The 13,307-nt window shown below is 40.6% G+C and overlaps 2 protein-coding genes across 2 annotated transcripts in view; one reads left to right on the top strand and one right to left on the bottom strand.

Moving 5' to 3' along the window:
* ADAM12 (ADAM metallopeptidase domain 12) overlaps window positions 1-13,307 on the bottom strand; it is a 183,669-nt gene that overhangs the window by 39,136 nt on the left and 131,226 nt on the right. Inside the window, exon 11 of the mRNA XM_075757648.1 lies at window positions 12,112-12,260. Within this exon, the coding sequence (XP_075613763.1) occupies window positions 12,112-12,260 (149 nt within the window). The remainder of the gene's footprint in view (window positions 1-12,111; window positions 12,261-13,307) is intronic.
* BCCIP (BRCA2 and CDKN1A interacting protein) overlaps window positions 1-13,307 on the top strand; it is a 147,012-nt gene that overhangs the window by 108,598 nt on the left and 25,107 nt on the right. The gene's annotated exons all lie outside the window — the stretch shown is intronic.

Here is a 13,307-nt window from a genome sequence, read left to right as displayed (position 1 = left end):
TTGCAAGCAGCACTTGACAGAGCTTTGCATGACACACCACTCCCAGAACTGATGGAGCATACCTTTTTAGGCAGTGTTGGAAGGATTTAGCTAAAAATGTAGTGTGTTTTTATATATATATATATATATATATATATATATATAAAAACTATTGAAATGGGAAGTTTCCTTCAAAATGCAGCAGATGTCTGACAGCTCATACTTATTTTTGTAGGCTATTTTTCACTCTCTTGCTCCTCTCTTATAGTTTTAATCCCTAGAGCATCAATAAAGTAGAGCACAGAATTGGGCCATGTAGTTATACATGACATCAAAGCTCTTGCTGTCTGAGTTCATGGTCAGTGATTTAAAAACAAGCCTAGATTTCTCCTACAGCTTTTGTCATGTTCACACCATGGAAGCTTTTACACTTCCAATAAATAACTGCGAATATGTCACACTACTGGTTAATTTAATTGATGTGTAGTGGCAACGGCTTGTTGTGCTACAATGAAATTTCCGGGGTTATTGAAAAGAAAGTCTTTCCAAGTAAATGTTTAAACTTCACGCACAAATGCTTTAGGTTCATTTTAATTTGGCCCTGGGGATAGTGCAGATTCCCAGAATGCATTCGAGTGATCTCACCTCAGGTGCCTAGATTGGATTGTCGGAGCCCCAGCTGAGATTTGACCTCTCCCTTTAAATTGAAGGTGAAAATTTAACTACCTGAGATATTCAAAAAGGCAGATTTATAATACCGAATGTGGGACTTCAGGGCAGAAAGCAGCGATGAAACAAACGGCTGGATGGTTCAGAAAAATACTTTCTGCAAAGGACCAACACTTAATGGCTTTATGCAGTATACGCTGTCATGCCTTGATATTGCAGCAGTCACAAAACTGCCAAATAAAATATTATTAGCGGTTACTTTTACTTTGACAAATGTACAGTCAGAGAAGTTTTTTCTTGTTGAGAGGCCTATTGTGACTTTCCTTTCTGCGTTCGGGGGGGTGAAGCAATACTAAACCAATTTATCAATCCCGACAGTATTCTGACTATATGCTGGAGTTATCTGCGTTGCAAAAGCTCCATGGGAATTGAACTCAGACAACTGTTCTTCCTGTTGGAAACCACACAGCCAGAGAAAGTAGCTATAATCAGTTTGAATTTGCCTCTGGCTCATCTTTTGCTCCGTTTCCTTTTAGACCACTACCTCATTAATAAAAATTTGCTGGATTGCTGAGAGTTCAGCTTTCACAATCTACTACTTAGAATTTGAGGTTAATCCAATGCTGACTGCAGTAAAAGTTAAAAAGCAACAACTAGCAGAGGGAGGGATGAAAAGGGCAGGGCAGGTCTGGTCCCAGGCCGAGGAACAGCCGGGCAGCAGGCACGCCGTGCCTCCAGCCGTTGCCGGCCGCGAAGGAAACTCTGGATGAGAAGCACAACCAGAATGCCCTGTGTTTAAATTTGTCACACAAAACCACAACATCCTCAGCACGTGACAAGGCAATAAAGACAAACAATCCATCCCGTTGCTCAAAGTACCTTGCTGCGGATCAGCTTCCTACTGATTTCTGGTTAGATAAAAGGCACTGTTTGCCCTGGCCTGGAGTGCTACGTCACGATGACACTCCATTTAGTTCCCAACATGATTTTAAAATCAGCTTTTGTTTTAGGCAGTTACATTCTGATTTTCTCCCTTGGAAAATTTTGGAATTGTTTTTTAAACGGGTGAGAAGCAGATTGGGAGGAAAAGAAAAGCAATCTGATTTTTGGAACTGGGTTTTGAGAGCATGTTTGGATGAGGGAGAAGAACAAAATCATTTTTCAAAAGCCAAAGCAGACCAAACAAAAAGGAATATGAAACCCAAGCTGTAATACAGAAAAATCAACCCATTATATTTTTTAATGGTCATTTCCCCCTTTCACTGGTACAAGCTCCTGTCCTGCCTGTTGCGTACCCTAAACAGAACTCATGATGTACTGCACCCTAAAGAACAGAAGAAGCATACCCGGTTACTCTCCGAAGCATACCCAGTTACTCTCCCAGCTGATGTGATCGGTGTGACCAGCTTGATTTAAAGACCTGCCGTACTGTCTTTGCCTCAGCGGATGGATTTGGGCGAGGATGAGCCTGTACGTCAGGTGAGCAAATCAAAGGACAGCAAGTTAAAGGAAGAGGACTAAACCCACAAGGAGGAACCCAGGGCAGGGAGATGAGATTTGGGAAGCATCCCTCTGGACTAAGCACGTGCAGAAGCTGCCCACTGGGAAGCGCAGTTGCAGAAGCACTAAGAGAATGAAGCTTATGGAAATGCCGGCTGGCGAGACATGGGTGCTAGAGAGAAATGTCTGAGCCCTGCAAAAAGCTGGAAATAATATATACCTGGGGGACAGGCTCATACTGATTTCACTTAACATCTGTACTACCTGGTCTCTTAATAAATCAGGACTTCAAGACAGGAGTATCTGACTTGCAAGCAGCATGGCTCTTTTTTTTTTTTTTTTTTATTTTTTATTTTTTAGAAGATCCAAAGGAAAGATAAGTGTGGCATAACAGTGCCAGAAATCAGACTGCATTCTCCCAGCATTTCCATCTTCCCGGTGTGCATACTACAACACAAGCACTGAGAAAAAAACAGCTTTTCCCATATCACATAAATCACCTCAGAAAATGGAAGTGAATTCTTTAGAAAAAAAAATAATCCTAAATATAAAATAACAATCATTTTTTCTAGGCTCCCTTTTGTTTTTCACAGAGCTTGGACAAAAAAACCACCAAACCCAACAACTAATTAGTATCAACATTGCATGTCATCATCATTTCAAGCCGTGAGAACAGAATGGATCCAGCCACAATCTGAAACTTAGGGATACTTGAAGCAAGCAAATTAAAGCTTTCACTCAGGAGTGAAAGGCTCCTGAGAAATCTAAGGAATCCATAGGTATCCTGATGAAATCCTGGCCTTATTGAAGTCCATAGGAGCCTTCCTATTGACTTTCGAGGGAGCCTGGATTTCACATCTAATGCTAGTCTGCCAGCAGAACATCAATGACAAAGATGAACGCAATTTCCATGCCACGTTAGAAGCCAGAAAGGCTCCCTAGGACACCAAAGTTATATCACCTCTTTATTTTCAGTGCCTTTACACTAAAATAGGTGGTTGCTTATCTTCAGCTCACCACTGGGGCTGTGCCATTCAGTTTGAAAAAGCTGAAATGAAGCCTACCTGCATTTCTGCCGGAAGAATCCTACAGTAAACGTGTCCGGGACTTTGTAATAGACTTTGACATTAGAAAAGAAAAAGAATGACTTTGCAGGAAGCAATTGTTGGGTTAAAATGGACATCTTCCCCCCTCTGAATTTTAAACATTTTGCACATCTATCCCAGGCACAAAAGACTCTGTGATTCCCATGACAACTGTGGCAAACGCAGCTGTAGGCATCATTTAATTACAGTGATTCAGCCTTCCAAGTCAACATCAATTCCTTAAAGTGCTTCGGGCCATACAGCACATGTTCCAAAAGGAGCGTTCATGTGACCTTAAGAATATGCCCTTTAAGGTATGTTTCCATTTATACTCTGCGAATCTGGAATTCATTAACACCAATTAAAACTGGACATTGTGTGCTTAATTCTCTATGCACTGCACTACAGATTTACCCCTGCAGGTTGAAAAGTTTTTTTGATGAAACAGAAAGCTAAGATAAAGGGAAATGTCCTTATATGATTTATTCTCATGGGTCATGGCAATAGCAGTACTGCAGGAGAAAAATGTCCCTTACAGAGCTATATTTTCTATGGATATCACACCGACAAGACAAAACGCAGCTGAGCTCTCGCATACCAGCGTCCAAGCCAGTAAAACTGTACCCGTTCTGGATACATCGCATAGTAGAAAACACAGCTTGTCCTTAAGTATCTGCTATAAATAATCACACCAGAAGTAAAATGTGTTTTCATTTGAGAAGTAACCTCTCTCCTTGTCAGCTTCACTTACAGAAAACGCGTGCTGTAAATCTGTATGAGTTCTCCTCTAGAATACACCAAAAAAGCCAAATATTTTCACTTAAACCAGCACATCTACTGAAATGTGAAAGAGTAAACTAAATAAAAAGCAATATCTGGGTTTTTTTTGAAAGACCTGCCCCGTAGCTCTGTGTGCTAATTGTTAACAGTCACCCACTCCTGTAAAGGACTGGGAAACGCGCAACGTATTTCAGCCAACGCTACTAATTCTTCAACGCATCTCTTATTTACCATGACAATTAAATATATCTGTAAAGTATGGAAATTATTAACAAAAGGGAATGCCAAATGCACTGCAGACATGGAGCTCCTTGGAGCTAAGTGAAAGACTGACATAAATCTTTCCTGTAATCTCGTGGCTGTTTCCTACTAAAGGAAGGACCAGAATGCAATGTGCTAAATTACTAGGGCATAGGGATATGTTGCTTAAGTTTTTTAAAAAAGCAGTTGCACTGCTGGCACGACAGACCTAGCTCTGTCACAAGCAATTTATTACATCAGTATATCAACTTTATTAAAAAAAGGAAAAGACAACGAAGAAGTCTGCCTTTGTGCAGAGCTCAGCTCAGACTAGTTGGAAACATAAACAGCTTCAGAGTTTAATTAGAAACTGTTTATGTCTTAAAGATAATTTCATTTTCTTCAAATAGTAACAGAGGTAATTCCAGATAGTTCTGCTGACTCCACAGTTTCATGTCTCTAAGCTGCCAGACTGAAAAATGCAAAATGAGGTCTGCACAACTGAAAACAAACTGAGAGGGGTCAGGAAATACTGTGCTAACTAATAACGGTTTGATTATCTAATGTTTAACAGCTCTGCTGCTACAAGATGCCGCGAGATGTCTAGAAAGAAGAAAAGAGAACCAGTCAGTAAATTAAAGCGTCCTTTCCCACACTGTATTTCTGATTTCTGTCCCATTTCTAGCATGACCTTTTGCCTTTTTTTTTTTTTTAGCTTTTAAAGATTTTGTTTGCTTGTTTGTTTTTTTGTTTTTTACCTTGTGAAGTGTTGGAAGAAGTGGTTTTCACTTCAAGTTGATTTGGTACCAAAGCCAAGATGCTGTTTTCATGGCATACCTGACTGTGGCCCGAAGCTAGTGTGCTGGAAATCCCCGGAGGGTGTAGGTTTTCACAGCCTGGCTCTGCAGACTCCAGCTCAGAGTCTGAATAACCAAAATCAAGGTGACCCTATATCCTCCTTCCTTGAGATCATTTTTCAAAAAGAAGAAATGTGATTGAAACTAATACTTAATACAGTAAATGACACATATGATTAGCACTTTCCTAACTTGTCCTTAATAGTTTTTAACTATGTTTTATTTATTTAACCATATGTTTAAAATGTAGTTAAATATATTTTTGTATGGCAGTTTAAAAACAAAAATCAAACAAAATCAGATGACAAAATAACAAGGCTACCCACAAAAGCCTTTGAGAGTCAACCCTATTGAGTAAAACAGTTCTCCAGGCAGCATCAGCCACCCATCTATCATGCAAATATATATTTATGCATTATAAAATCAGCAGTACTGTTACTAGCCTTCTTTTGATGTGCAGTCCTAAATCTCATTAATGGTAATGGGCGATACACGAGGGAAGAACAGACCTTCAGCACCATCGAAGGACATCAGTTGTGTAACGATAACGATAGGGTGCCGTTCCCCCAGACACTGCCCTTGGTGGTGAAGGCAACTGAAGAAGCTGCTGAGCATCTCCTCGCCCTCATCCCATCAGGATAACTGTGCGCCTGAATTTCCGGAGAGTAATTAAACTAAATAACCCTCATTAGTATACAACTTCTGCTCCCACAAACCTTGTCCTTAACTTGGATGATTCCCATCATCTGGATAATTGTGCAGCCCCACAAAACGCTATTCCAGTTCACCAGAGGTGGAACTAAACAGCAGCATGGGAGCGAATCAGGTTGGGATTTAGACCCACAGGGCAATTTCTCTGCCCAAACCCATATTTCATGGTGTGGGTGTAATGCGATCATCAGAAATATCAGATGGCTTTTGGATAGAGACCCTATAGACGGATTCTATAATTCACATGCCCATGACCTACTGTTTAATTTTACTTTAATAGGGAGAACAAGCTGACCTTGATGGTCCTTCCCATCTTTAAATATTCCCCATTTCTGCTCAGTAGTACTTAGACTGAGTCAATTAGTTTAATTTGGGACTGTCACTCAGCCGATTTGTAACCAACCGTATTTTGCTCTCGCATTCACAAATAAGCAGCTTCCCATTAGCTATATCTGTTTTAATTCTAACATAAAGGTTTCAATTTTACTTAAAAACATACTGATAACAGTGGGTGTTCTTTGGATTGGTTACAGTGGGTGTTCTTTGGATTGGTTAAAAAAAAAAGAAGTCTTCTCCAAATTTCAGCAGTAAATGAGCCAGTATTTTTCTACATATTTTGTATGATTTCTACTATGTGCTGTTTCTGTGTCCCTAATTGTTCTCCCCCAAATCCTGCCTCCAAAAACTCAATAATTAAAGTGAAATTGTGTACTGAAAGGCAATTACTCAAAATTAGCTGTTATTTTTCTACCAAGAGGCACAGTTCCATAAAAATCCTCTAAAATGATGATCAATAGCTGAGAGGTTAAAGAATTGATCTCAGTTCCATTTCTCCTTTTTCTTCCCTTATGATTACTACACAAAATCCAGTTCCCTGGCTGGAGCAGAGCCCCAAGCTGTCCAGCAGCACAGGCAAAACACAGGCATTTCCACCAGCACAAAGTCACAGTCCAACCTCCACTTCCCTGTAAGATGTGCAGTCATATTTATCCTGGTAAAATTGAATTTAAAACCTGACCGAATCAGAATGATATACTGACTTTAAATTCTAGCTGTGAAAATGGAAATGGTAACACAAAATCTAAGGTAAGAATGGCAAAAAACCAAACAACAACAACAACAAAAGAATAGTCAGGCATAGAGGGATTCTATTTATTCTTTGACTTTTCCAAAGGAACATCACTCTAAACGGAACATGACAAAGCGGAATTGTTTTGCGGAGAAATTATTATAGAGAAGCTGCTTCCTTGTTTATGTTACTGGCCCAGACCTTCCTACACGGCACCAAACGGCTTTCCCTCCCTAATGCTTCGTGCCATCACTGGGATGCAAACCAGCATACGCCCTGGAACAAGGCAACTCTTGCAACAGAGAAAAAACAAGTCTACTAGGGAGCTAGATTAGAATAGAAGTTTCTGAAGAGATATTCTTTCATTCAGAAGTCGGTTGAGCAAACAGCAACGGCCAAGACCTCGCTCACACATCAGATTTTGCACTGTCTAAATATATACTACTTGTTTCACATCTTGAAACAATAGCCTACACAGTATTTTTCTTTTCCTAAGGATTTGTTATTTTCAATTATTTTGCATTTATTTCATCTTTTCTTCATCATAGTCTTTGAAAAGAAGCAATTTACAGCCAAGGTAGAAATAAGAGTCGAAGCAGACTTACATGACCTGCTGCCAGGCTGCGCGGGAGGTGCAGCAGGATTTGGAAGACTGGACACAGAATGATGGTTCTTGACGCTAGAGTTCAAGGGCATTCGAAGGTATGCCCTTGCAGACAGCCACGGTTCCTCAGCACAAACCCATCCTGCCTTCCTACAATTGTACTTGTTTGCAGGGACAAACTCCAAGCTGGTTTGCATTTTCCACTGTAGTTTCAGTGCAATGGGGTAACTGGGGTCTGCCGAATGGGCGTGTAAAAGCCCCCCAGGATTCACAGCTGTAAAGACAGCTTTCAGCCTACGGTTAAAGCGTGCACCCTTCCAGCTCAATATGAGGTATTTCATCTCACAATACGTGGATAGAAAAAGAAATGGGGTATGGGCAATAGGGCAGACCTGGAGAAAATCTCTATCATTTCCATAGCTAGGTGCAAATGGGACTGCAGGAGAGACAAGACAGCCTTTTCTCCTGTCCTTCTCTTTTCTATCAGCATGGTGAAAACCCGCCTCTGTCTACAGAGGTGCAAAGAGAGATGAAACAAGTGGCTCTATCCTAGGAGCCTGCCTGGCATTTCAATTAGCCATGGCTGGGATGATTCAGCAACAAGAACTGATGCTGGTAAGAGCAAGACACTTCTGTGAGATGACAAGGGAAGAAGCTTTCATTATAGCAACTCATGGCACTCAGCAAAGGGATGGAGGCTACAGTAGGATCAGCATCTGATGAGCTTGGTAAAACTAGCTGTCCTTAACGACTCCTGGTCTCTCATTAACACCTAAACTGGGTGATAATGAGGGGAAATGGAGAGGCATCAAGGAGTACTTTCTGTTAGAGGGAAGGAAGCACATGTTTACAGTATGTTCAACTTCCCTGATGTTGTTTAAGTCACCTATATATAAACTAGAAGGGCACGCTAGTGGCAAGGACACAGACATGCGGGTGAGGGGAAGTATAAACCCTTGGGTTTACAGGAGGGGAAAAAGATTAACTAAACATGTTTAAGGCTGGCAAGAAATTTCAAGCATATATTAACTCTTAAGCGTTCAAATATTTTGGGGTAACTTACCTGGTTTCAGTGCCTATGGTGATACCTGTGCTCAATTTTGATGAAGGACCACATAAAAAGTGCATTTCCAAAATTATTAAAGGAACAAGCACTGCTAATTGGCATAATTTTGCTCCACAGTTTGTGCTAAATTCTGCTTTCAGTTGCAGTGGTATAAATCTAGACCAATGCCTTGGGTTTCACCAGAACTCTTCTTTATTTATCTAGCTGTCAGGAAGAATTTTTTCACTCCTAAGAGTGGAAACTTTAGGGAGATACTTGGAAAACAAGTGGAATACTGAAATGGCCTCGCTGAGTCAGCCTAGTCCCTTAGTTCTCAGATGCTGCAATCTCAGTAAAAAGATTTGGAAATCTCTTAAAGACTCCTTATGTCCTTTTTCACTTGGAACAGTCTATGGTCAAAAGAACAAGAGGACCTGAATGAGGAACACTAAAACATATGCTTAGAAAAGGGAACAATGTGTTAGTACTAAATATTTCCTTGCTGACATGATTTTTATACCAAAAATACCACTTCTACAGTGGAATTTATGTCATTTCCATAGCAGATATTTGAATCTATAAAAGGCCTGGAGTACCACAAATTTTGGGGTTTACATGCTTATTTCCATGTTATACAAAACATATTTTGCTAAAGTGTTGGGTCTTTAAGGCGTATGTAGCTCACACACAAGTGGTACATATCTTGCTGGTATCTTTTCAGAGTAAAAGCTATAGGAAGCTCATTAAAGGACAGGTCCAACAGAGCTTAAATTCCACATTAATCCCTGGAGATTTTTTCCACCAAGAATTTCCAAGACCTTTTCAAAGACTGAAACATAAGAACTGGAAGAAGATGGCAATAATTAATGAAATCACTTTTAAGTAAAACCCCTTTAAACCTTTCCTTTTGCTGCACAACCACACAAATGACTCAAAGTTAAGTTTACAGAGGCTTTTCTGTTATAGCCCAGATATTTCTTATTATTTTTAGATATTAGATAAGGACTTCTCAGAGGCTTGTACTTTTTACACAACCTTCAGCCCAAAGACTTTTTTTTTTTTCCTTACACTTGTTAAATCTACCTTAAACTAACAGAAATTAGAAGAGCACACGGTGAGTGTCAATGAGTACACTGAGCAGGCTGTCTCTCTAAATGCATGTGGCTTCCCTGGGATGCTCTTTGTTTTGACGCTTTTGCTATTCTAAGAATGCATTTCAGATAGGGAATATTAATTTGGCCTTCCCTTAACAGACACATACTTCCAGAGCCGAAAACTCTTCAGTTTTCCTTGAATGATGGTGCTCAGGGGAATACTAGTATTGGTCAGATGTTGGGTAAGTATTCAAATTGGGAAAATGCAGTTTGACTTAAGGCCTAAAGTATTCTCCCGGAATACTTATTACAGACTGACAGCACAGTATGAAGGTAAAGCCTAAGGCTATAAACCTGATGTTAAAATTTCCATTTATAAATCAATAATCACTGCAAACAAAACAGCCTACTCGGTTTTGTGAATGCCACAACTCTTCCTCAGGCACAAGTTGTACGTAAGTTTTGGTAAAAATCCAAAGAGAGCGTTACAAAGCTGAAGTGTACCTGATGGCCCCCTCCCCAAACGGTCAAACCTGTGGGGTGCTGGAGTTGGGCACGGCGTTGCTGAAGGTAGCACAGCCTTTAACCTGCAAGGTGCTACAGAAACCCCAACAGAAGGTGAGCTGAGCTGCTTGGACTCCCGTCAGAGGAAGAAAGTCTGGACTGGCACATCCAGCCCAGAGTACAGCTTCAGATACACCCAAAGGACTCTGGTGCAGAAGGCAGAACCAGGGAAGAGCTATCTACTCTCACGTTAGAGATACCTTCACAGGATGAGTTCAGAAAGTGTCTAGAAATTTCTGTCCTGAGAGCGTCTCCTGCATTTGTTTCCAGAAGTGGAGTAAGGGAGTAAGTGGATGCCCAACCCATAATTCGGCTGAGGTGACTGAAGCTTGCATGCATCTTTCAGGAGCTCAGAGCCCGGAGCCCAGACCTGTCTGCCCACTGCTTACCAGCTACGGCATCACCTCACCTCTGAGCCCTGTTTCCAATTCCAGTTTGTTTTCACAGTGTGCATACGAGCCCTGATGTGCTGCAGAATGCAGTTCCATACGGATATTTACTACCTATTGTTTTAGAAGAGCCAAGCTATTCTTCTTTTCCAGTCTGTAGAAATCACTCTCATTCTCCTCCACATACACAACTCTCTTTTGTTTGTCTCTTAACTTGCTGTGCTTGGCCAATGGCCAGAATCCCTTTTTCTGCCTTGAAGGAGAGTGACAGCATGCCTTTGAAGAAACGCCAAGGCTGCTGTTAGGCTGACCAGCAGGGAGCAATCCTGCCCAACACTCCCTGGCCTCTCCCAGATTGCTTTCCTTCTTTCCCAGAAACATGCAGTCTTGGAGAAGGCAGAGGCTGAGCTGATCACAATTCCCAGAAGAAATTTTTAAGCAACAGATGAAGTTTAAGCACACACAGAGAATGCTGGAGCTGGAAGAGACATCAGAAGATCATCCAGACCATGCTCTTGCCCCAAGGCAAATCCAGCTGTACCTACAAGACACCACTGACAGATATTTGTCCGACTGGTTCTTACCAGCTTCCAGTCACCGGCAGTAATATTTCTGCAGGGAGACCAGTCCAGCACATCACTTACCGTCAGAAAGCTTTGGTCAATCTACCCTCTCTTACTTCAGTTTAATCCTATCAGGTCTTGTCTCAATATGGACATGGAGAACTCATTCATGATATCATTTGGTTTCTGACAGCAGTTTAAAACACAGAGAAGCAAGCTGTAACTAGTTACCCTGGACATGGTGCCTGTACTTTTTGTGTCTCCAAAAACACTACGCTTCTCTGTTGACACAGTGCCTTTATCATCAGCACAGTAACCGTTCAGCACCGACTCAGAGAGACGACCATGAGTTCACTGCCTTTATTTCCCATCTTTCCTTGGAAGATCTCCCTCTGGCCACTGAACAGCCCTAACCTCACTGACTTCACAGATTTAATTTGCTCACGTGCTAATACTGCTGCATACTTATAATAAGGGGTGAAAGGTAAAAGTCTGTGCAAAACTAAAAACCTTCTCTGCACAAGACAAAGGCTTTACAGAGTGTCTAATAACATATTTCCTGCATTTATTTCCTACAGATTCGTCTTAGTCTTGGCCTTGGGACGCTGCTCGTTTCCTACTATGACTATGATACTCGGCTGGTAAGACGAGAGAAGGTGAAATTCTGATTCAACATTTGCAATGCAGCTTGGTGGGTTTTTTTGTCTTTTTTTAAATTAACCAGTTGCTTACGGCATTTTTGTGTCTCACACTGGTAACAGGGAAATAGAAAGGTACAATGGTACATGTCGTGCTCTGATAACAAATCTAATTGTTTCAGCTTGAGGGGGATAACTGCGAGAAGATTTGATAGGTGTTTAAAAGGTTTTTCTTTTTTCCCTTTAAATGTTCCTGAGACACAAAATGAAACTAAAAACTTCCCACGATAACTGTAAATTGCCAGTGCTTACCCTTGCACTTACCCAGTAGAGGGGTTCATGATGCAGCCCCCTTTATCGGTGGATGCTTTGCAGTTACAGCCCCTCTCCATTGTATCATGATTCATCCCAAAATTGTGTCCCAGTTCATGAGCCAGGGTGACTGCTGCACCTAGCGGGTTTTCTGAGTGATCCTTAAGGAAAGGAAAAAAAAAAAAAAAAAAAAGAACTAGTGAGGTCAATGTATAAAACCAATTTAAAATACACATTCCCCCTCTAAGGCCACTAAATCCCCCAAACTCCCGAGACATGGCAGTGGCAGAAAACAGTCACCCAGATGTGGAGTGTTGGGAAGGGTAATCATTTATGGGAGAGGAGGAGTGTGATGAGGGAAAAGTGAGCAGATCCTTCATGACAGGGCGCAGATTACAAATGCAGCAAGACGCTTCCCTTGGTCTATTTTATATTCTCCAGAATGTTTCTTTAATATCAGAAAGTCCAAGATTTCACAAGCCTCATAAGTAAAACCAAGTATCTTTTAAAACCTTTTCAAAATGAAAATCAAAATCTTCGATGGCCTCTTCTTAACACCTATGGACATTCTAAATGTTGCAAGTGTCAAAATTGAAATATTAACATTAATCCTTGTTGAAATGCTGATTTTTGGGACAATTATTTCTGAGAAATTCACTGCATGATCTGATTACAGGCTGCTGGTTGGACTGATATTTTGGCCTGACCACAAGTAAGAGACCTTTCCACATCGATCATTTTCCTTGAGGGGAAAAAAAATCCACGGTACTCATATGAAAGCTTTCCTTAAAGGCATAAACACGTGACATAAATGCATGAGCCACTATTTATCAGTCAGCAAATGGAATTACTATGTACATCTGCTTGCTCTAAAAGCATATATGAATGTATTCGTTTTAAATAACTCTTTTAGCATCATCTAAGCCAACTTTCAGACTACAAAGAAATAAAACTGTCTAAAATACTAGCTATATATTAATGAATCCCTTAGTACATGATCTGGGGTAGAGTTAAGAGTTTCTTCTTTCATTTGTCTGTGCTAATATTTTTAGTGAATCATTTCTCAAACAGGAAACAAAATCAAAAAGATTTCAGTCATTCTGAAAACAAGAAACTATTCCTTCTGCATTTGGAATAAACTCAGAAGAATTTTATCTTTTAACAAGGGATCTCTGTTTAGTTTTTCCTGAATTTTAAAACTGTAATGT

Source organism: Balearica regulorum, chromosome 7, assembly GCF_011004875.1.
Source record: "Balearica regulorum gibbericeps isolate bBalReg1 chromosome 7, bBalReg1.pri, whole genome shotgun sequence".
Taxonomy (NCBI): Eukaryota; Metazoa; Chordata; class Aves; order Gruiformes; family Gruidae; genus Balearica; species Balearica regulorum.
The sequence above is the reverse complement of the archived record's forward strand: the minus strand, read 5'-3'. Positions and strand labels throughout refer to the sequence as shown.